Source organism: Rhipicephalus sanguineus, chromosome 10 (assembly GCF_013339695.2).
Source record: "Rhipicephalus sanguineus isolate Rsan-2018 chromosome 10, BIME_Rsan_1.4, whole genome shotgun sequence".
NCBI lineage: Eukaryota > Metazoa > Arthropoda > Arachnida > Ixodida > Ixodidae > Rhipicephalus > Rhipicephalus sanguineus.
The window spans coordinates 142,949,037-142,969,681 of NC_051185.1; the positions used below are offsets into that span (position 1 = coordinate 142,949,037).

Consider the following 20,645-nt stretch of genomic DNA (forward strand, 5'->3'; position numbering starts at 1 on the left):
TCACGTTTTGTGTGAGCACCAAACGAAACGAATGCGCTGAATAAAGAAACAGAAGCAGCGGCATTTGCCCGCTGAGAAGACCGACGAATACACAGTGCGAGACACCTTGTCAAATGACATTGAAACGTACCCGAATTTAGACCGAAAAAAAAAAAAACACTGAATCGTCGGGACGGCAGATCACAAAGTTGCCATGCGCAACGAAGCAGCAGTTGTAAGGAAATAGTTTTTGAACTGCTCTCATAGCGTCCGCGCAACAGTAGTTGTTTGTTTACTCACAAATTCTCATATTTTGCGGCCTAAAGTTCACAGCGCGGTGCCAAAACGCGCTCGTAGCAAGAGCGAAACCGTCAGTACGAACATGCATGCAGACGATCATACATGCATGCAGAGGCACCGTCAGTCGTCGCGAACCCGTGCGATCGCTGGCTTGAGGCTTCTTTCTGTTATGCTCCGTTTAGTTATACAGGCAGTCTACTCCAACGAGATATTTCACATAGTTTGCACTCAGCGAGTGACTACCTTTCACGCAAGAAGCCGGTTCAGGGGCCTTCAACGCGGTGACAGCGTGAAGCGGGTGCTCGGTTTTCTGCAAAGAGACAGCGACTGTAGACCATCTTGTGCTTTCAGTTCATCGAAAATGATTATTTTGACAGTAAAGAACAGAGTTCATTACGAAAGTACTTGCAGAAATGCCCTGGAGGTCTTCCGCGATGTGTTCTTGTAGAGCGCCGACAGCAAAACCTATGAAGAGCGCGCCGGCGGTATCCTGCCTAGCACGCAATCGAGGCGCGTCCGATAGAGGGCGACTCCGTAACTCCTCGAGGCCAATACCCCATAAAGTGGACGGGGGAATGGCCGCCGCGGTAGCTCAGTTGGTAGAGCATCGGACGCGTTATTCGAAGGTCGCAGGTTCGGTCCCTGCCCGCGGCAAGCCATCTTTTCGTCCACTTTTCTTTCTTCACAATTACCTTACATTTATTACTAAAAAAAAAAAAAAACATCCCCTATACTTTCCTTGGCATTATTGTCTGTTAGTTCTCATTAATATCGTGTATAACAAAGAAAAACGAGCCCTTGAAATTAACACTTCTTTCCTTCATTCATAGCGAGGGTCTCGTTCTGGCAGACTTGATGCTTTCAGGTAGTATGCGAGGGATTATTGGTCAGCTGCCAGCTCGTAATAAGTTCACGTGCTACGTGACGCCAACAAGGCAGAAAAAGAGTGTTCCACACTCGCCGTCATGGCTACTGGCGGCGCTGACTGACGCTCCCACGTTTAAATGCACACATATACCCCATAAAGTGGACGGGGGAATGGCCGCCGCGGTAGCTCAGTTGGTAGAGCATCGGACGCGTTATTCGAAGGTCGCAGGTTCGGTCCCTGCCCGCGGCAAGCCATCTTTTCGTCCACTTTTCTTTCTTCACAATTACCTTACATTTATTACTAAAAAAAAAAACATCCCCTATACTTTCCTTGGCATTATTGTCTGTTAGTTCTCATTAATATCGTGCAGAGAGACAGGCATTCGTGTTCCAACCGACCTATAGCTTTAGTCGGATACAACTTCAGGAGTCTCCGGCATTTGTTCCTCAAAGGCGGTCGCACACGAGCCTGCACCAACGGACGCGCACTTCAGACGGACGTCATGAAGCAAAGATTGGGCTCGTTTGTAATCCATCTTCAACAACCAGCGCAGAACGGACAAAGGACAAGAAAGGAAAAAGAGACAAGCGCTGTCTTCCAACTGCGTTCAGTTGGAAGACAGCGCTTGTCTCTTTTCTCTTTCGTGTCCCTTGTCCGTTCTGCGCTGGTTGTTGAAAAAGGACGTCATGAGCCGGTGACCCAGCCTTCGGAGAACATTGCCGAGTGCTTGAGCGGGACTATTTCTTTAGTTGCGGAGGCCATGGGTATCGCGCTTCGGTCATCTGGGCAATGCCTCTCTGTATTTCTTAAGTTCTACTCGACTACAGTTTACAGCTAAATAAACTCTTTTTCTTGCACCTTTACATCTCACAGAGTGTCCTCAGAAAGGAGAGGAACTATTTTATATTATTTTTATGCTCCTATAAAAATCTACAACTCACCTAATCGACATCGTTTGTCTTCTGAAAGTGGCTACAAGACAGCCAGATCCGACATGCATCAACGCCCTGTGAAGTCACCAAAGAATGCATTGTCTTGAAAACTGCCCGGTATCGTCAGCCGTGGATGGCTCTCACGGCTGCAGCTATGCTAAACCTATTCCCGTTGTGCAGGCGGTGTCAATGCAGTACGGCCAGCAGGATCCGTACGCGCCACCAGCGGGCGGCATCTACTCGCCCGGCGGCACCTACGCACCGCAGCCTGCTGCGGGGCAGTACGTGGACCCGGCGTACACGGCGTCCCAGCCACAGTTGCCGCAGCCCGCCACGTATGGAACGCCGCCTTACGCCGCTGCTCCGTACGGTCAACCGGTTATGCCCCCTCCCTCCGAGCCCCCATTACCGCGTGAGTGCGCAGATGATGTCTGCTATCTTTTACGAGCGGTTATAATAATTCCCTACGCTTTTCTAGAAATTAAGCGCAGAACCTCCCTGAACGGGAACCGTTCAAGATACGCTCAACGTTATCTGGCCGTCGGCACGGTCTTTGGGCTTGTTAATATGATTAGGATATGATTTACATGCATTGTCATTGACATTCTTTACATGACTCTTCTACGTCTTCTTTCTCTCTTACATGAACGTTCTGTCGCACCGACTGTGTTCTCTCTCGTGGGTTCTGGGTATCCGTTGGTTCAAATTGAGTTTTATTGCGATAACAATTATATGTACACTCTCGGTGGGTTTTTGACGTCGCCGTCGCGTCGCCGTCATTTTCCGTACAAACTCCGAATCGGTAACATTGCGTTGCGCAATGTATGTTCTACGCGCGAGTAAAAGCACGCAAGTGCTGAGGACGATCGCGGCTGAAGCATAGAAGAAACGAGCCGGCCATCTCCGTCGCACGATGGGTGCATGCGATAACATCGCCCCGCATGCAAGGCCTGCACTCGATGGCTCCTCAAGCAGAAGGGAAACGCCAAGGCCGTCTTTCGGTGAGGGGGGAGAGGGGGGGGGGGCATAGAGCGTTGTGGACTGACAGCACGAAAACCGTTTCGGTCCCTGGAGCGGCCGTATTTATTTAAACCAGCGTTTCCTTGAGTTACGCGAGATGGGATCCAAAAGAGCTGCTAGCCCTACTTCGTATAACATTCAAATTTGTTGCTATCGCATTCTTTGCTTCACCCTTGTGGCAAAATTGTGCTTTTTTAAAAGCGGAGCTTTTTACGCTTGGCAAAACTTCGTGCCGCATCGACAAGAAATTGTCGTCATCTTGAACGACGCGCGCACTCTTCGTCCACTTCTTCACCTTCTGCTTCACTCCCCGAACACGTGCGCCCGTCGCGCGTTCTCCCGCTGCGCCGATTTGTTCGGCGTAGGATGCAATAACTCGGATGGGCGAGAGAACGAGCACAGAGAGAAAGAGAGAAAGCGTAAGAAAGACAGAAAGAACGAGAAAGAGAGAAGTACAGATAAAGAAAGGGAAGGAAGAGAAAAACGATAGAAAAACAGAGAAAGAAATAGATTGCATCGAAATATATCTTTGTTTTACTCTGTACGTTTTCATTGCACATATCAGGAAAAGTCTTACTTCGCGAACATTTAATGCGAGACAAGAGTTTCGATTATGGCGGTATTGGCCTTTCGCTGAGCCGTTCCAGACGCTGACGAACGGTAAAAAAAAATGGGGGAAGTTTGTACTAAGTCGCGCAAAGCTTGGCACAGCGAAGCACAGGCCCGTCGCCGCTCGTACTCCCTGTTGACCGACACCTATATCGCTTCGAGATGCGCGGCTTCCTTCTCGGAAGTATGCACTTTTTTGGGACACCCCATGACTGTCTCGGCACGATCGGGCGCAGCCAGGCTATGCACTGCAGAGCGGAGGTTGTGCGCCATGTCTCTGTCGGTGGGCGTGACTTAGCTACTGCGCATGCGCGGCTTGACCAGTTGGTGCGGTATCTGGTCGCTAGACGACGCGATGCTTGCTTCCTCTTCCTTTGTATCTTATTTTCTTTTTCTCTATTTCTTTCTCTCTCTTTCGTTGATCTCGCTTTCTCTCTGCATTTCTTTCTCTCTTTCTCATTCTTTCTGTGCTACGCTTTACTCTCTCCCCTCCTCCTTTCCCTCCTCCTCATCATCACATCTCTCCTCCTCAAGCTCACTTCTTTCTCCCTCTCCCTTGCTACACTGTAATATAAAAGGCTACGCTATGCTCTGCTAGCGTGCCTGGATAGCCGAGTGTTTAGGTCCCTCGCCTACGGATCGAGGGTACGCGGGTTCGAATCCCGCCTCGTGATTACTTTCTCTTTCTTTATATCTTTCTGTCTCTCCGCTTCTTTCTCTCTTTCTTTCTTTCCTTCTTTCTTTCTCTCTCTCTCTGTATTCGTTCTCTCACCTGACATCAGGGTTATTACAGGCCACGCCGGAGCGAGGAGTAGTGGGATTTGCCCAAATTCTGTGGCACATACCCGTTCATGATGATGATAGTGCTTTGCGGAGCAGGGACGTTTTACTGTGAGCTTTCACAGCTTCGCTGTTAAAAACACCTAACACGCCATGCTTGAGTGAGCCGTGTCGACGCCGCCCGGAAATAATGTTCCAAGCAAGGCCGCAACTATACAATTTCCTACGATAAGGCCTTGTACACGTGCTTACGCATCACTTACACAACTCCCAAAGGAGATTCTGCGTGTATTTTTAGTGGCAAGAGTACGCAGTCACGCACGTTGCCATGCTTCTAGACCACCCTGTAAAGCTGCGGTGCGAGTTGTCCAAAAACATTCATAACTAGAGACCGGATTTTAGGCAAATGCCTATTTTGTTCCTTGCGCTCCTATCGTGCCACTTTGATATATGAGCATGAATTAGAGGCTAAGAAGGGCTTTTATAGTGTTTTTATAGTGCCTATAAATGCCTATTTTTGACGTTTGTGCCTAAATGCTCACAAGTGCCTATAAATGCCTATTTAAAAATAGATGAAAAAATCCGTAAACAGGGGGTAGGTACTCGAGCCGACGTTTCGACAAGTGGACTTGTCTTCTTCAAGGCTGGAACTGATTTCCTTAGCTATCGTGTGTACATGCTTCGTGCCCTCCCCCCTACAAGGGAGAAGGGGAGGGCCACTCCCCTTCTCCAGAGGGGAGTGGCCTGCACCAGGGAGTGGACTGCACCAGGGAGTGCACCCCACCAGGGAGTGGCAGTCCTCTCCAGGGGAGTGGACTGCCAGAGTGGTGGTAAAGGGGAGGGCAACTCCTTGTGGTGGAGAGGGCACGAAGCATATACACACGATCGCTAAGGAAATCAGTTCCAGCCATGAAGAAGACAAGTCCACTTGTCGAAACGTCGGCTCGAGCACTCACCCCCTGTTTACGGATTTTTTCATCGCAAGCTTCCGTCTTCCACTTTCTGCCGTTTCTTTATTTTCAAATTTGGCGCTTGTATTAACACTATTTAGCCTCAAGTTGCGCTCCCGGAAGCAGTTTGAGACCGTTATTCATGCTACTGCGCAACACTGGCTGTTCGGAACTATGGGGTTCAACTTAGTCCTGTAGTTCAACCAACTCCCGGAAACAACTGCTAGCAGCCGTGAAGTGGGACACGCACATTCGCCGCCGCAGAGACATGGCGTGCGCGGTTCGCCAGTACGAGACCGTGGAGAGCCGTCAGCAGAAAGGAGAGTGAAGAACAAATAAAAGAAAGGAAAATATGATGTGCACGCGGCTTTTGTTTTTGTCAGTTAACTTGTAAGGTGTTCACTGCATCAACGTAGCCAGAAAATTTTTTTCGGAAGGGAGAGAGGGGGGGAGGGGGCGATTCAACCATACTCTATGTATGTTCGTGAGTGCGCTTGTATTCATGCGTGCATATGTACGCATGCAAAACTGAAATGTTTCGGGGGAGGGGGCGGTGGGTTGAACCCCCTCTTCCCCCTGGCTACGTCAGTGATTCACTGGCAGGGAAGAAATTGGCTCTACGCGATTCGACCCGGACAATAGGCGGAATCCCTCCCTTCTGGTGTCTTAGCGATCTGGCTATCTGCTCGTGCTCTGCTCTTCTCAGTCATGCCGAGAAGACACCCAGGAGTGTGTTGATTCGACAGTGGATCTTGACTCACCGTGCAGAACACGGGAGAGACCGTGGTCTGCGAACTGTGCGGGATAAAGCACATTGCACGGCTATGTTTAACTGTTTAACGCCTTTGTGCCATCTGAAGTAATAACATTTTTGTTTTCCTTTCGTAGATAAAGCTCGCGCACATCTTCGTTTCAAGTTATTTGTATTTATGTGAAAATTTATTGTGCCTATATTTACTATATTGGAAGCCTAACGCGTTGTTTTGCCTGTCTATTTTTGGCGCCTAAAACGAGCTTTTTTAGTGCCTTGAAATCCGGCCTCTATTCATAACAATAAAAAAAGGAAATATAAAGGGGGTGGAATGGGCCATTGTATACGATATGGTGAAAATTACGGTATGTCAAAAAAATAAGATAATAAAAATGATTAGTACGAATTAGTATAAATAGCAATTAGTATAAACGCTTCGGCAAACTGCTACAAAACTGATGGTTGTCGTTCAAGTGCAGAGTTATATTTTAAGGCAAAAATTCTTACATGCCTCATCAAACGAGAAAAATGATAGTCGGCGTAGGGTTCAACACGAACTGTGCAAAAGTCGCGTGATCAGATGATACGGCTTGATGAAGTCATCATCATCTTCAGGAGAAGAAAAATAAAGTAGTGCAATGGTAATCACAAGTTTACCAACACATTCAGTGCGAGTGCCACGCTCAGGCGCCTAAGATTTGCATTAGAGTCGCTTTACTTCTTTATTAAGGACCGTCGGTACTGATTTAGAGCTTACTCCACCGAGAGTACCTGCAGTATTTTTCTTACCCATCTGTATGACGTGAAGACGAGTGACATACCGCATGGAATAGCTGCTGAATTCATTCGTGAACACCATGGTGTTTACGTTCGTTGGCTCTCCCGGCAAGCGCATGGCCGCTGAGCTATGCGCGCGCGTGGTTCCCTGCATAGATTAGGTTACGTTTTCACTAAAGGCAATAACTCTCGCCTGAGAGGGGAAACATTTTTCTGCCAAATGGTGGATCCGTTCGGTAGATGTATAGTTCATATACTCCTATATTTTGCAGCCACTCCGTCATACGACCCGGGGTACGCCAACTACCTTTACGGACTGCAGTCATCCCGGAGTTCCAGACGATAGTGAGTTCATTTTACTTTATATGCGTGTGCGCGCAATTCACACACACACACACACACACACACACACACACACACACACACACACACACACACACACACACACACACACACACACACATATATATATATATATATATATATATATATATATATATATATATATATATATATATATATATATATATATATATAAAGAGAGAGAGATAATCTCGCTCTGGTTGGCGCTATAGCCCCGCATGGGCCTATCATCTGCCAGTCACGCCTGGCACACGAAACACACACGCGCGCCAGCCAGAGCAGAATTCTTCTAACGTACGGTGCCACCGGCTTCGCCTAGTCAAGGTATGTCGGCGTTCGACTGGGCCACTGTTCGCGTTTCTTTCTATGGCGATGGTACAAGTGATGCCCAAGCGTACTCGGCGTCTGTTTGCTCCACTCCTCAACTCCGCGAGCGAAGATGGATCGCTCTTTTCGCACGCGTTCTCCCAATTCCACAGCTTACCGCACGCGTATCCCGATACGACTTAAATAATACACTTGGACCTTTTGCAGCCCACCACGGCGACAACGACGCCGTCGGTCGACAAACTTTCGCTTAGGCTATTTCTATAATTTATATCGCAATAAAACAAGTTAAGAGTATTGAATATCCATGAAAATGTCACAGATGACGTGGCATGTTCTGCAAAAGTAAATGCACTTGTTTTAAGCATTCCAGGACGAAGTAATTAGCGCTGCCATGAGGGAATTCTTCGTTCGTTAGCTCACTGAAAATGTTATTAAAGACGGTATTTTGGTGCAGCTATTGAAAACTGGGCCAATGACGAGAGAAAATCACAATAATGGTTGTGCCTCGGGTTTCTTTATATATAACTCAAAGTGGCCATCCATGCTTGAAGAGAGACGTACGGATTTAGTTAGTTAGTTAGTTAGTTAGTTAGTTAGTTAGTTAGTTAGTTAGTTAGTTAGTTAGTTAGTTAGTTAGTTAGTTAGTTAGTTAGTTAGTTAGTTAGTTAGTTAGTTAGTTAGTTAGTTAGTTAGTTAGTTAGTTAGTTAGTTAGTTAGTTAGTTAGTTAGTTAGTTAGTTAGTCTAGCTAGCATCAGAGGACATTACATTAGGGGGTGGTAGCACGAAAAAAAAAGATATAAAGAGTAATAATGCAATAACAAAAAAGCAAAAAGCAAGTAGGCGCCGTAAGGCAGAAAGAAATGTTTAAATCCATGATTTCAACGATATTTAATTATTCACTGTCTACCTATGTAGGCATACGGAAGTAACGTAAAGTATAAATGATATGCTGGCAAACCTACGCAGGCCCTTGTATGCCAATGCACATATCTCTATTTTTCTCCTTGAAATGGCGGCCTATATGAAACCAGCTCGTTGAGAAAAAACTATGCGGGCTGTAGACGGACAGTATTCTAAAGGGCCCCTAAACAACCTCTGTGAATACAAAGAGCGAGCGCGTTATTCTCTCCTGGCGTTTCCTGTCTTTTCGGCACAATTCGTGACGCCAACAGTGTGTTCACCTGACGTCATGAGGAAATAAGCGCTCGATTGGTCCACATACGAGGGATATCAGTTGTAAACTGTCTCCTATCCTGCTTTGACATGCAGTCACATGCCCGTTCTGCATTGTCTCGCATGACTATCGTACGCGATCGACTGATTTCACTTCGTTTTGTGCGTTTTCGACTGTGCGGGCTGAGGCAACAGCATGTAGCCGAAAAGTGCGAAATCCCGATAGGCTCCATGCTCGTGTTTTATGAAGAAATAAGTGGTGAGGAGGAGATAGCACCTGTAGAAATGAAAGTTCATCGTCTTTTAACTCGGAGTGGTTTAGGTGCCCTTTAAAGAGCTCCTAAACCATCCAGAGGTCGAAATGTAGATGCGGTGTTGCAGTCGTGAACGAGTCTACAACGGACATGTAGCCGTGAGAATTTTTCGAAACAGTGCCGTAATAGAGGAGTTACACGCGTTTGATGATCCAGAAGCGGCCCCTGCTCGTTTCGCTCTTTCCTTCCCTATGCTCCGTTGATCGGCTCGTCTCTCCTCCTGGCCGAGGGCTCCTCCTCGCCGTGAGAGGAGGAAGAACGGCAGATGACATGAGCAAACCAGAATGACGACGTCACTGAGAACGCTGGGGATTACTGAAAGGCCAGGAAAAGTGAATGAATTGTTTCTTACAATTTGGGGGCGCGCCCGCAGTTCGTAGCGCTTGGCATTGTTGATCGTGACGGCATTCTGAACGCGATGCGCGCGTTCACTTGAAATGTTGAAAAAACATGCGCTGGCGTTCATCGCAGCGTTGCGCAGGAGAGGGGGAGGGGTAGTGGAGAGGTGCAGCAGAGAGGAGAATTGGAGAGGAGGTGTGTTGAGAGGGTTTGCGCATGCGCAGTAAGGGTGGTCACGCCGCACACCACCACCACCACCGGATTGAACTCCGCCATAAGATGCTTCGCATCTAATATCGGAGTTGGTTAATGGGCCCTTTAAAGACTCGTTTTCTGTTGTTTCAGCCTGATTCAATCTCCGACGGGGCGCAAGGGCCTGTTCGGCGCGAACAATGTCCTCACCGTGGTCATCATTTGCGGTACCCTGATCCTCGTACTCCTCGCCATGCTGCTCATCGTCACGGTCGTCATGCCAAGGCGTGAGCACACACTTTTCGCTCAGTTCTCTTTTTTCGCGCCGCAACTATGAGTTGTAGGATTCATGTGCGAGTGCAGCTCGCATGCGTAAAGGGAGACTCGTAAGAAAACTGATCTCTTTCGTATTTCCAAATGACCATCTCACAATGCCAAAAAACACCACTCTGGTCGTGGGAAGCGCCTATTAGGCCAGACAACGCTACAAAAAATGGAGGTGGCGGCGCCTCGCCCCTTCACGTTACACCAACTCACCATAACATAAGAATTTGACGGCGTCTGCTATGGGCTACAAAAATATTTTTCGGGTAAAAATAAACTACTTTCTGTTCGAAGCATGGCGCAGTATGGCCAGTTTCACAAAATTTTAGCGAGCCAATGCGCCCAGAATAATAAAAACAGATTTTTGAAATCTCCAACGTCACATGAGAGAGTTGCTAAGATTTGGGTACAAAACTAAAAAAATTCTTGCCTTTTCTAATAAAAACGACACAGTTTTGCTACAACGATGAAGCACTGAATGCGATAGCAACAAATTGGAATGATGTACGAAGTAAGGCTAGCAGCTCATTTACGCCCCGTCCATCGCTCATTTACGCCACTTACGCCACGTCCTTTAGCATCGGACGTGGCGTAAGTGAGCATAGAGTGGCGTTAGAAAACGCTGCAGCTGCAACGAGCGAAACGGCCTTCGTTCTTTCTATCGCTTCAACCTAAACTCAGTCATGAGAAGACAGCACGTAGAAAGGCATGGGCCGTCTGCTAATTCCGGTCACGATAGGGAGCGTGCGACCGCGCCCGGCCGCTCAAAGTACGCAGATTGTGCCGGAGCCACGTAGCCTCAGCTCCGGGACCCCCCATGGGCATTTCGCGCGACGGAAGACGGCCGGCGCGTTTCCTCTTCGCTTAAAGCCTGTTTCACATGCAGCGATTTTGCTCCAAGAGCGGAGCGGCTGCCGTCGCGGAAGCCCAAAAACAGGTTTTTTAGTTCATTTTGAAATACTTGCGCAGGCACACAAGGACAAAGAAGAGAGACACAAACGGGCGCAATCTAACAACTGGTTTATTTTTTGAAAAACGTTCACTTAACACCCCTCGGAACTGCGCACTCTGATCACTCAAATTGATTTGAATTGCGCACATCGCGCTCTTTTTACATGCTTATTGACCAGCAGACAAGAGTGAAATTTCCTTATCTAACAAGGCAACAGATGGGTGACTAACACATTTTTCTTTCAGCCTGTCAATATGATAGGCCTCCATTATTTCTCTTGAAGTTCTGTTCCGATGTCTGTACTCTAAAGTAGTGTTTTCAAAACAAGGCGAACATGAGCACTCATTGCAATGCATTGCCAAATGTGTACATGGGCGACCTTTCAGGCTCGACATATGCTCCCTTAGCCTCGTATTAATGCATCTGCCAGTCTGCCCCACATATACATGTCCGCACGTCAGAGGTATATTGTACACCACATTATTTGCACATTCAACAAACTGGAGCTTGTGTTTAATGGCACAACCCCCTTGTAAACTGCTCAGTCAATATACCTCTGCTCAATATACCTCTGACGTGCGGACATGTATATGTGGGGCAGACTGGCAGATGCATTAATACGAGGCTAAGGGAGCATATGTCGAGCCTGAAAGGTCGCCCATGTACACATTTGGCAATGCATTGCAATGAGTGCTCATGTTCGCCTTGTTTTGAAAACACTACTTTAGAGTACAGACATCGGAACAGAACTTCAAGAGAAATAATGGAGGCCTATCATATTGACAGGCTGAAAGAAAAATGTGTTAGTCACCCATCTGTTGCCTTGTTAGATAAGGAAATTTCACTCTTGTCTGCTGGTCAATAAGCATGTAAAAAGAGCGCGATGTGCGCAATTCAAATCAATTTGAGTGATCAGAGTGCGCAGTTCCGAGGGGTGTTAAGTGAACGTTTTTCAAAAAATAAACCAGTTGTTAGATTGCGCCCGTTTGTGTCTCTCTTCTTTGTCCTTGTGTGCCTGCGCAAGTATTTCAAAATGAACTTGTTCCAACTAGGCCGAATCGCAGTTTTGCTACAGGTTTTTTAGAGCGACCAGTGGACGCGCGATCGAGATCGCCAGAGTTGGAAAAATTCGCGAGCGGCAGAGCGGCTGCCCAAGGTCAACCAATGGGGGAGCAGTGACGCGGGGAGCACGTGACCGTAGGGATGGAGACGAGAGCAGCCGCGCGCGCCGGGAGGAACTCGCTCCGACTCGGTTTCCTAGCAGACGACATTCGCTGCAACGAGCTGGCAGTGTAGAAAACGCCGTTCTTTTCCTTTTGTTGTTCTTTACTGCGCTTCCATCAAAGCAGACAAATCGTTTGCACGTGTCATTTTGTTCTTTTGTATTTTTATCGAATCGTGACACCAACATAGGTCCGGACAGGGGGAACCTACGGCACTCCGCACTTGTTCGCAGTAGACGTTTCAGTTTTTTTTTTTTACTACTCTGGTGCAGCACGTTCGAACAGTTTACTGTTTTCTTTTCCTTTTTTTTTTAGTGGTCACGTACCCCGAAGACGACAAATGCCGCCGCCTCTTTACTGCAGAATGCCCATAGGCAAAAAAAAAAAGAGAGAGACGAGCTCCTTCACAAACCCACAATGTCGTCGACTGGGCCGTTGGCATCCGCTTGCCGGCCCATACGGCGCACCAACGCCTTGCGGCATTCGAGACCAAAAGCCACCGAAAGCCCTGTGAAAGCTTAAAACCCCAAAAACAAATTCTTTCTTTTGCTTTTCCATGGCCAAGTGTATGTGCGTGCAACATGACTTGCGTGGTAAAAAAAAGAAAGCTGGAACAGAAATAAACGTGACTACTGAAGTTGTTTAATTGCACTCTGATAAAGTGCACATTTTCATCATTCAAGGTTTAGGCGCGTGAAAATCGATCACCGAAGTAGAAGGCTGGTGAAACTTGCAACCCTAGCGCACCAAAGCAAGCGAGCCCGGAGAAAGGAAACCCGCGGATAACGGGCGCTTCCCACAACCATCACTGCGCATCGCAGAGGCGCGCGCCGCGCAAAAGCGGTGCATGTGAAACGAAGCCGCGTCCGAGCGTCCTGCTGCCGCTCGATCGCCGCGGGCCCCGCCGCTCGGTCGCTCGCATGTGAAACAGGCTTAAGCCGCGATCGTCGGCTGCCCTCCCACGCTTTCACTCGCACATAGAGCATACGATGCGCGTGGCGATGCTATCGCCCTTGGGTTTTATACGCGACCTCAAGGCAACGGCTACGGCCATAATGCGCCTGGAGCATAAGTCGGCAAAAAACGTGAAGCTCACTCAGATTCACTCATGAAATATATCTTGCCCTTTGCGCTCACTCGGACTCATACTCACCAAAATTTTCCTCAACCGGACTCACTCGGGCTCAAACTCACCAAAATATTACTCACTCGGACTCACTCAGACTCTGACTCACGGCTCGATCTGAGTCTGAGTGAGTCGACTCATGAGTCCGTTAGCGTATAATTAGCTTTTTCAACCATGGTGTCAATGCTCTTTAACACCATTATCTCGCCCAATCGATGCTCTACTTAGCACCTTTTGATCTCGTAGCTTCATACACGAGCTACCAGTGGTTCACATCTAGTAAGGACAGTTTTATTGAAAGAGATGACTCAGAGGAGATATTTTTATGAACTTCCCGTGGAAGAGTCTGCGCGCGCAGGTCAAGGCACCTCCCCCCCCTCCTTTCGTAACTCATACCTCGGATCAATAAATATTGAGCTGTCGATGCTAGTGCGTTGAAGTATGTGTGAGTACACGTGAGTACAGATGTGAGCCGACACAAGGCTGATAGTAATGCTGAAGTTCCCTAGATGGAACCGTAGGTCGGCAAAAAATCTGGAGCTCACTCAGACTCACTCAAGAAATATATATTCCGCTTAGGGCTCACTCGAACTCATACTCACCAAAATTTTCCTGAGCCGGACTCACTCGGGCTCAGACTCACTGAAATTTTTCTCAGCCGGACTCACTCGAGCTCAGACTCACCAAAATATTACTCACCTGGACTCACTCAGACTCAGACTCACGGCTCAATCTTAGTCTGAGTGAGTCGGCTCATGAGTGAGTTTGCCGACCTATGGCCTGGAGTAGTATCCATATAATTGTTATCGCAATAAAACAAATAGGAGTCCGTGCACAATCTCGTCCAAGGACCTTTAAAATGTTTGCTCCACGTTCTTCAAGAAGTAAGGCATGCGGGCATGCACACTCAAATGGGTCAAATGGGGTTATAATTGCTGTCTTCGGAGCGTTACTGCATTCGACAAGAATCTTTCGGCAGGCGGTTATCCAAGAAACATTGCTGTAGATTTTGGTTGCTCCGATACGAGCGTTGTAGTCGGTGTGTGCGGTAAATGTGATATGGATATGGATTAGAGAGTATTCAAAGCTCGGTAATCACCACAAGGGCACCGCTCGCCATTGTCCGATTTGGGCTCATATAAAGATCGGGATACCATTTGCTGGAGAAAAGTAAAAAAAACTCAGTGCTGAAGCTTGCTCTCAAGCACGAGGTGATTGAGTTCCAAATTCCCTGTCAGCCTTCGTGGCCGGGTGGCAAAATATAAACCGGCAGAGGCGATTTGATGCGTCAACTTATTTTCACGGGCAGCTCTTCATTTCGGCGCATCGTGAGTTGCGCATATTCAAAAAAGTGTCATGTCGTACGTTGAAACCAGAGGGAAAACGGAGTATTAAACAACGTATCCGTATTCTGAAGCACGATCCTCTCATTAATACCGAGAACCCGGTCTTACAAGTTTTCTTAACTTTTCCAGTTCGAAGGCGGCCACAAGGCGTTGAAATAGCGAGCAATTCATCACGGCCCACTGACATGACGTAGTCAAAATTGTGGTGCTGTGGTTATGAAAAGAAACATGGGCCTTCGTTTCATTCGCTAGAGAATCGCCAGCTTCCCCGCCAAGTAAATGCAGGTATTCTTAAGAACATAATAACATTGACCTCGTGAAAGTTATTACCCTGCCAAATGTGAGACAAAACCAATGGCTTAAAATCGGGTAGTGCTAGACGATGCAACGACTACACACGTGACGTTTTATACCCGTTCTCTTTCGCAGTGTCAAGGAAGCATCACGCGGGCCACAGGAGGAGGCACCAGCCCTCCCACGAGGTCGACAACCGTGAGTATATTGGCGCTTCCATCACTCGTGCGCTGTGACTCTTCCGGTACCATGATGGCGGCAGGCTAGTGATGCAGAACTATTGGTAAATTGACTATCGATAACATCGATAGTTTTTTTGAAACTATCGATAGTGCAATCGGTAGTATCATCGTTAATATGAGTAGCGATGTTATTGTCACGCGTGTTTATTGCTTTTTTTTTTCGATGTATTATTCATAATAATTGCTGAGGTTTAACGTCCCAGAACCACGATATGATTATGAGAGACGCCGTAGTGGAGGGCTCAGGAAATTTTGACCATCTGGTGTTCTTTAACGTGCACCTTAAGATAAGTACACGGGCGTCAAGCATTTTCGCCGCCATCGAAAATGCGGCCACCGCGGCCGGGATTCGATACCGCGACCTGCGGGTCAGCAGTCGAGCACCATAACCACTAGACCACCGTGGCGTTCTTGATGTGTTTGTATTCGGGTTTCATCCACAAAGACTGTTAACAACGTTTGACGCAGACCGCGCCGTAATGTTTTAGAAACTTCAAGATTGTTTGAGATCATCCTGTTAAGGTTGCGCGCAGGGCGCGAATAGTCAAGTTTATTCGGAGAGCTTACGGGAGCACCAGCGATAACGCTTGGAGGTTCGATGACTGATATATAAAAGACGTCGCATTCCACCGATGATCATATTACTCGACGGCCGACGACTGTTCTCGCTGCTATCAGTGCGCAGCGTGTATAGCTTGTATTTTGAGTTTTGATTTTCTGGGCGCAAGTTCGCCCAAATAAAAAGCTCCGGATTTCCCAGTCTTGCTGCAGCATTCTTCACCGTCACAACCACGTGACTATATTATCTATAGTGGTGTGAATAATGATGCTGTTGCTGGCCGGCCATATTGCCAAAATATTTGCGATCGCTTACTCTCAGCTTCGCTTAAATTATGAGCAATTTTCGGCGAGAGAAATAAATTATTTCCGCTGTGAAAATGGCGGAACATGTTCATCAAGAAATTCATATCCAAAAGCAACCAGTTACATCTAACAATTAACAAACCTCGTTCTTGATATATTTTTTTTATTTTGAAATCATAAACTGCAATACAAATTTAAAGCTGCGCAGTTCCACCACATGTAACGGCTTCCTTTCCGCTACAGCTATAATCAGTTCGACTTTATGATCATGTGTCATCAAGGCACTTTGGTGAAGAACACAAGCATGTCAACTTTCTTGCCCTTCAAACCTGCTCCTCCGGCTCCACTATGTACCACGCGCGCGGGGAACCAAGTTTATTCTGCAATGGTTTCGAGCTGTTGATTTTGTACTGTCGATAGTACCATCGAATTTACTATCCATAGTGCTATCGATAGTATTTTTTGCCATCGATAGTTCGATAGTGACTCAGCTATCGATAGTTCTGCATCACTATGGTAGGCTCGTCCACCTTTTACCACAGCGTACACGGTGGAACCCTGTGATGTTCCACGACGAACATCAACCAGTTTGGACAACTCACACCGTTATGTTTCAGCGTGTGTCGACTGCGATTTGGTTAAAGCCAGCGATAAGGGGAATGCCGAGGAGATAGCGGAAATTTCGGCTTGGTTCATGGTCTTCAGGTTATAAGCGCACAGGGCACACACACAAAATGAAGGACTCGACATACATAGTGCAAACTACAAACAGGTGTTTATTGTTCCGCACCACACTTTTATACGCTCGCACAGGGCCACCCCTCATGCGCGCGCTGCAGTGCTTTATTATACAGTGCTTATATAATCAAGCAATGCTACGCCTAATATGCCATTATCCCTGAAGAAGGAGCAGATTGGGCTCTCTTATGTCGGGACTCCGAATGAATATTGTTTCCATTTTCCCAGTTGTTTGCAACCATGGACCTATCTTCTGAATGTTTACTTTCGAATACAGACCTTCCGGGAGATCATGCTTCCCTAAGGACAGATCACCAAAATTTGTCACGTCATCATGACGTCATTGTGGCGTCATCACATGACATTGTCGCTTGGTCATAAGTGGACCGATCCCAGAGGCACGTGAGGCGCACAAAGCTTGCAATGCCCCCGAACCCGGAGGCAGTGCAAAACCATGCTAGCTGCAGAAAGCTTTAGGAAGTCGGGGAATCAATGCAATAGAACGAAAAGAAAATGACGATGGCTTTCGTGACTGATGTTAGGCGAATGCATTAGGGACGCTGTGAGTTTTTTTTTTCTTTATTTCGACGTGATCGGGTTTCACCCACAAAAACTCTTAGCACCGCTCTGCGCAGGCCGCGCAGCAATGCCTGGGAAGCTTCGCGATTCTTTCATATTGTTCTGTTAAGATTATGCGCAGGACGCGACTAGTCAAGTTCATTCGGGAGCTTACGCTAGTACCAGCGATAACGCTGGAAGGTTCGATCAGTGATCTGTAAAAGACGACGCGTTCCGCCGGCGATCGGATTACTCGACGGCCGACGAATATTCTCGCAGCTATCAGCGTACAATGTGTATTGTTTACTTTGAGTTTTAATTTTCCGGGCACAATTACGCCCAATAAAGAGTTTTCATCTGTGCCAGCTTGTGTTCTGTGTAATTCAACGTCACAACCACGTGACAATATCGCCTATGGCGGTATGAGCTGTTACGCGTACTACCACCTTCACCAGATCTCCGCTTTTCAGTAATTAAAATGTGACCGTTGCATACGAACAAATGTTATAATAATTTTTTGTGGGTTTTGGCTTATTTTCTTTGGGAAAAAGCAGGAAAGGTCTAGTTATTATTTTTTTGACCAGCAGGAACTTCCCATGCACTGAAAATAACCATGTTCTTATGGACATCAAAATTTGAATGATACAAAACGATGTACTTCCTTGGCCCTACGACATTTGCAGTGGCCGATAACGAGATACCCGTGGACGCGCCTCAGCTGAGTGCTGGGTCCAAGAACGAGCAGACAGAGCCAAAGCTCGACTCCGCCGGATCCAAGCACGGCCACAAGGACCCGGAGATAGCCAGGCATGTCAAGAGCCGCACGAAGGGATAGCGCCTCAACGAGAAACACCAAGCAAAAATAAGTGAGTTCGATAGCAACACAAAAAAGATTATCGAAAACATCATGGACAGGCGGGTGCCCAGAGAGAGTACGCGAATGCACCACACTGAAGGCGTGTCCCTGAAGCACACGTATCTCTCACAAATGTGATACCCTGCGCTGGGTGGAGTGATCCGTTCGTAAGCATTCTAGTGTGATGGTTCCCTCGGAAAATTCTGCATTTGTCTGTTCATGGCTGCTCCAGCTTTACCACTATAGAAGCTTTAGCAGTACGAGAGATCAGCGTTGTGATGAGGCAATAGCGAAATCGTCACTGTGATGGCGCGTCGAGTTCCCGCTGATGAATACCTAGACGCAGCGACTTCCTGCGAACACGAAATAGGCATCCTCATAGACATCTGCTAGGACGTTCCAAACGGACAGATAACGCGTATATCACCGCGCATAGATTACGGTAGCGCAAAACTTTTTTTTTTTTGCTCGACCATCCAGGGGACGCTCTGCAACTTCTCCCATAGTTCCGATGAACGAACTATATCGCTCTTCCTTGCAGTTATGTAAGTTATGCCGCTTTACATGTGGGCATATTTAACATGTGACACGTATTCATGGTAACCTTTAGCGCAACAAGGCGACACAAGTAAGACGACATGGAACAGTGCTAGTCTCAACTGACATTCATTTATTGCGTCACTCACATTTTATAGAGAAATGATGCCAGTTGAGAGTAGCTCTGTCTCCTTTTGTATTTCTTGTGCGGTCTTGCTGCGCTAAAGGTTACTATGGATGTGGTGCCTCGACGCTACCGGTATGCTATAGGCCGCGTTGAAGGCGATGATGATAACAATATCAACCTTGAACAGGTCAAACGTCTCGTTTGAAAGAATGGAAAACGGTATGACGTTTGCCTCCGTATTCAACAGTCCTGTCTTGACGCCGGACACCACAACTACGCCCTTAATAGACAGCGGCTCCTGATGCAGCTCCAACACTTCTCAGAACGAGCAGATCTTGCACAATATGACAAAACCGTCGAAACCTATCTCGACGAATTTTGTGCAGAACGACTTCCCGGCCACAACATGTCACTCAAGGCCAATACGTGCCGCATCGTGGGGTAACTCGACGCGATGCACTCACAACCAAGCTTCGGGTTGTTTTCGACGCATCGCCTCATGCTTCCGGTCAACCATCCCTAAATATAGATGCCTATACTTACTGAAACTCTTGCTCAGCTTCAGGATGTACCCAACCATCGTAATGGCTGGCGTAAAGATGGCTTGCCATCAGACAGCCATCCGTCCGGAGAACACAGATTTACCGCGCTTCCTTGGATCGTTCATCTCTCAAAGAAACTTCAACTATTGTCACCTATCGTTCACAGGCGAATCACTCGCATTCTATTAGGCGCCACGTCCAGCCCTGTTCGGCGATGCATCACCATTTCCACGTCTCTGCAAAACGATACCCTAACACCGTGGAATATGCCTCAGACAACCACTTTACATTAATGATTTGGTACTCGCCGTGGAAAGCGTGCAGGCCGCTCTTAATAACTCATTCTATAGTGTCGAATGGATCCCGAAACGTGCAACATCTTATTACTGACAGTATGACTGATATCACTCATATAGTAAGCATTTCTACAAGTACTTGAGCAAACATTATACATTTCATAAAATTCGTAATTTTCTGATATCACTGATAGCACTTTATCACTGATAGTAAGCAGATGTAAGTACTTGACCGAACATCATAAAATTCAACAATGACTTTTAGGGCGAAAACGCTACTACACCATGTCTCGCATCGCGTCGCAATCATCTTGAGCCGCCGGAGCGCAAGTGACGTCACGCCACGTGATCCGCTGCAGAGAGGCGTCGCAGCTGCGCATGCTCGGAGCCTCGACGCTGCGGTACCACGTGGCTACGCGAAGCAGGCCACGTGGTACCGCAGGCCGTCTGTGCGTGCGTTTCAGTGTAAGCGACAGGCTGAATTTAATCAACCAGCAGTTGTAGCCAGACGGCAGGATACGAAATCTCAAGCAAAGTTTCCTGCTGAAACAACGGAGCAAAGGGAGGCCAGTTTAGCACGAAATGGAGAAGCTTTCCAAGTGCGGAAGTGTGCCAAGATCTAGGCAGCTGCAGCCGCCGCCGTCGCTTAGCAACACGGACAACAAGGAGAAGCAGAAGCCTAACTTTAATGAAACACTGTGTGCATAATCTTTTCAAACCAACCCAAACATACCCTTCGCTTGTGATAACTAGGTTTACGAGAGCTAAACCTCAGCCATTTTTTTTTAATTTGCTCTTCCTTTCATTGCTTCCTTCGTAACAGGTGGTGACGTGAGGACTAGGAAAGCCGTCGAAGTGGAATCGAAAACGTGGAATTACGCTGCACCGGCCAAAGAAGAATACTGGCCTCCCCCGCCAATTTGACGAAAATACAACATCCAC

The 20,645-nt window shown here is 47.4% G+C and overlaps 1 protein-coding gene across 1 annotated transcript; it reads left to right on the plus strand.

Annotated features, from left to right (window-relative positions):
- The first annotated feature begins 2,268 nt into the window (after positions 1-2,268).
- LOC119406781 (uncharacterized) lies at positions 2,269-20,645 on the plus strand. Its single transcript, XM_037673515.1, has 6 exons — positions 2,269-2,491; positions 7,239-7,311; positions 9,832-9,965; positions 15,079-15,141; positions 18,029-18,211; positions 20,527-20,645. The coding sequence occupies exons 1-5, from the start codon at positions 2,269-2,271 to the stop codon at positions 18,178-18,180; spliced, it is 645 nt and encodes a 214-aa protein (XP_037529443.1). The 3' UTR covers positions 18,181-18,211; positions 20,527-20,645.

What these genes read in the sequence shown, in the direction of transcription:
- LOC119406781 (XM_037673515.1), top strand. Translation starts at nt 2,269, where the DNA reads ATGCAGTACGGCCAGCAGGATCCGTACGCGCCACCAGCGGGCGGCATC. An exon ending in CTCCGAGCCCCCATTACCGC is followed by an intron (nt 2,492 to 7,238) that starts GTGAGTGCGCAG and finishes TATATTTTGCAG; the next exon opens with CCACTCCGTCATACGACCCG. An exon ending in TCCCGGAGTTCCAGACGATA is followed by an intron (nt 7,312 to 9,831) that starts GTGAGTTCATTT and finishes CTGTTGTTTCAG; the next exon opens with CCTGATTCAATCTCCGACGG.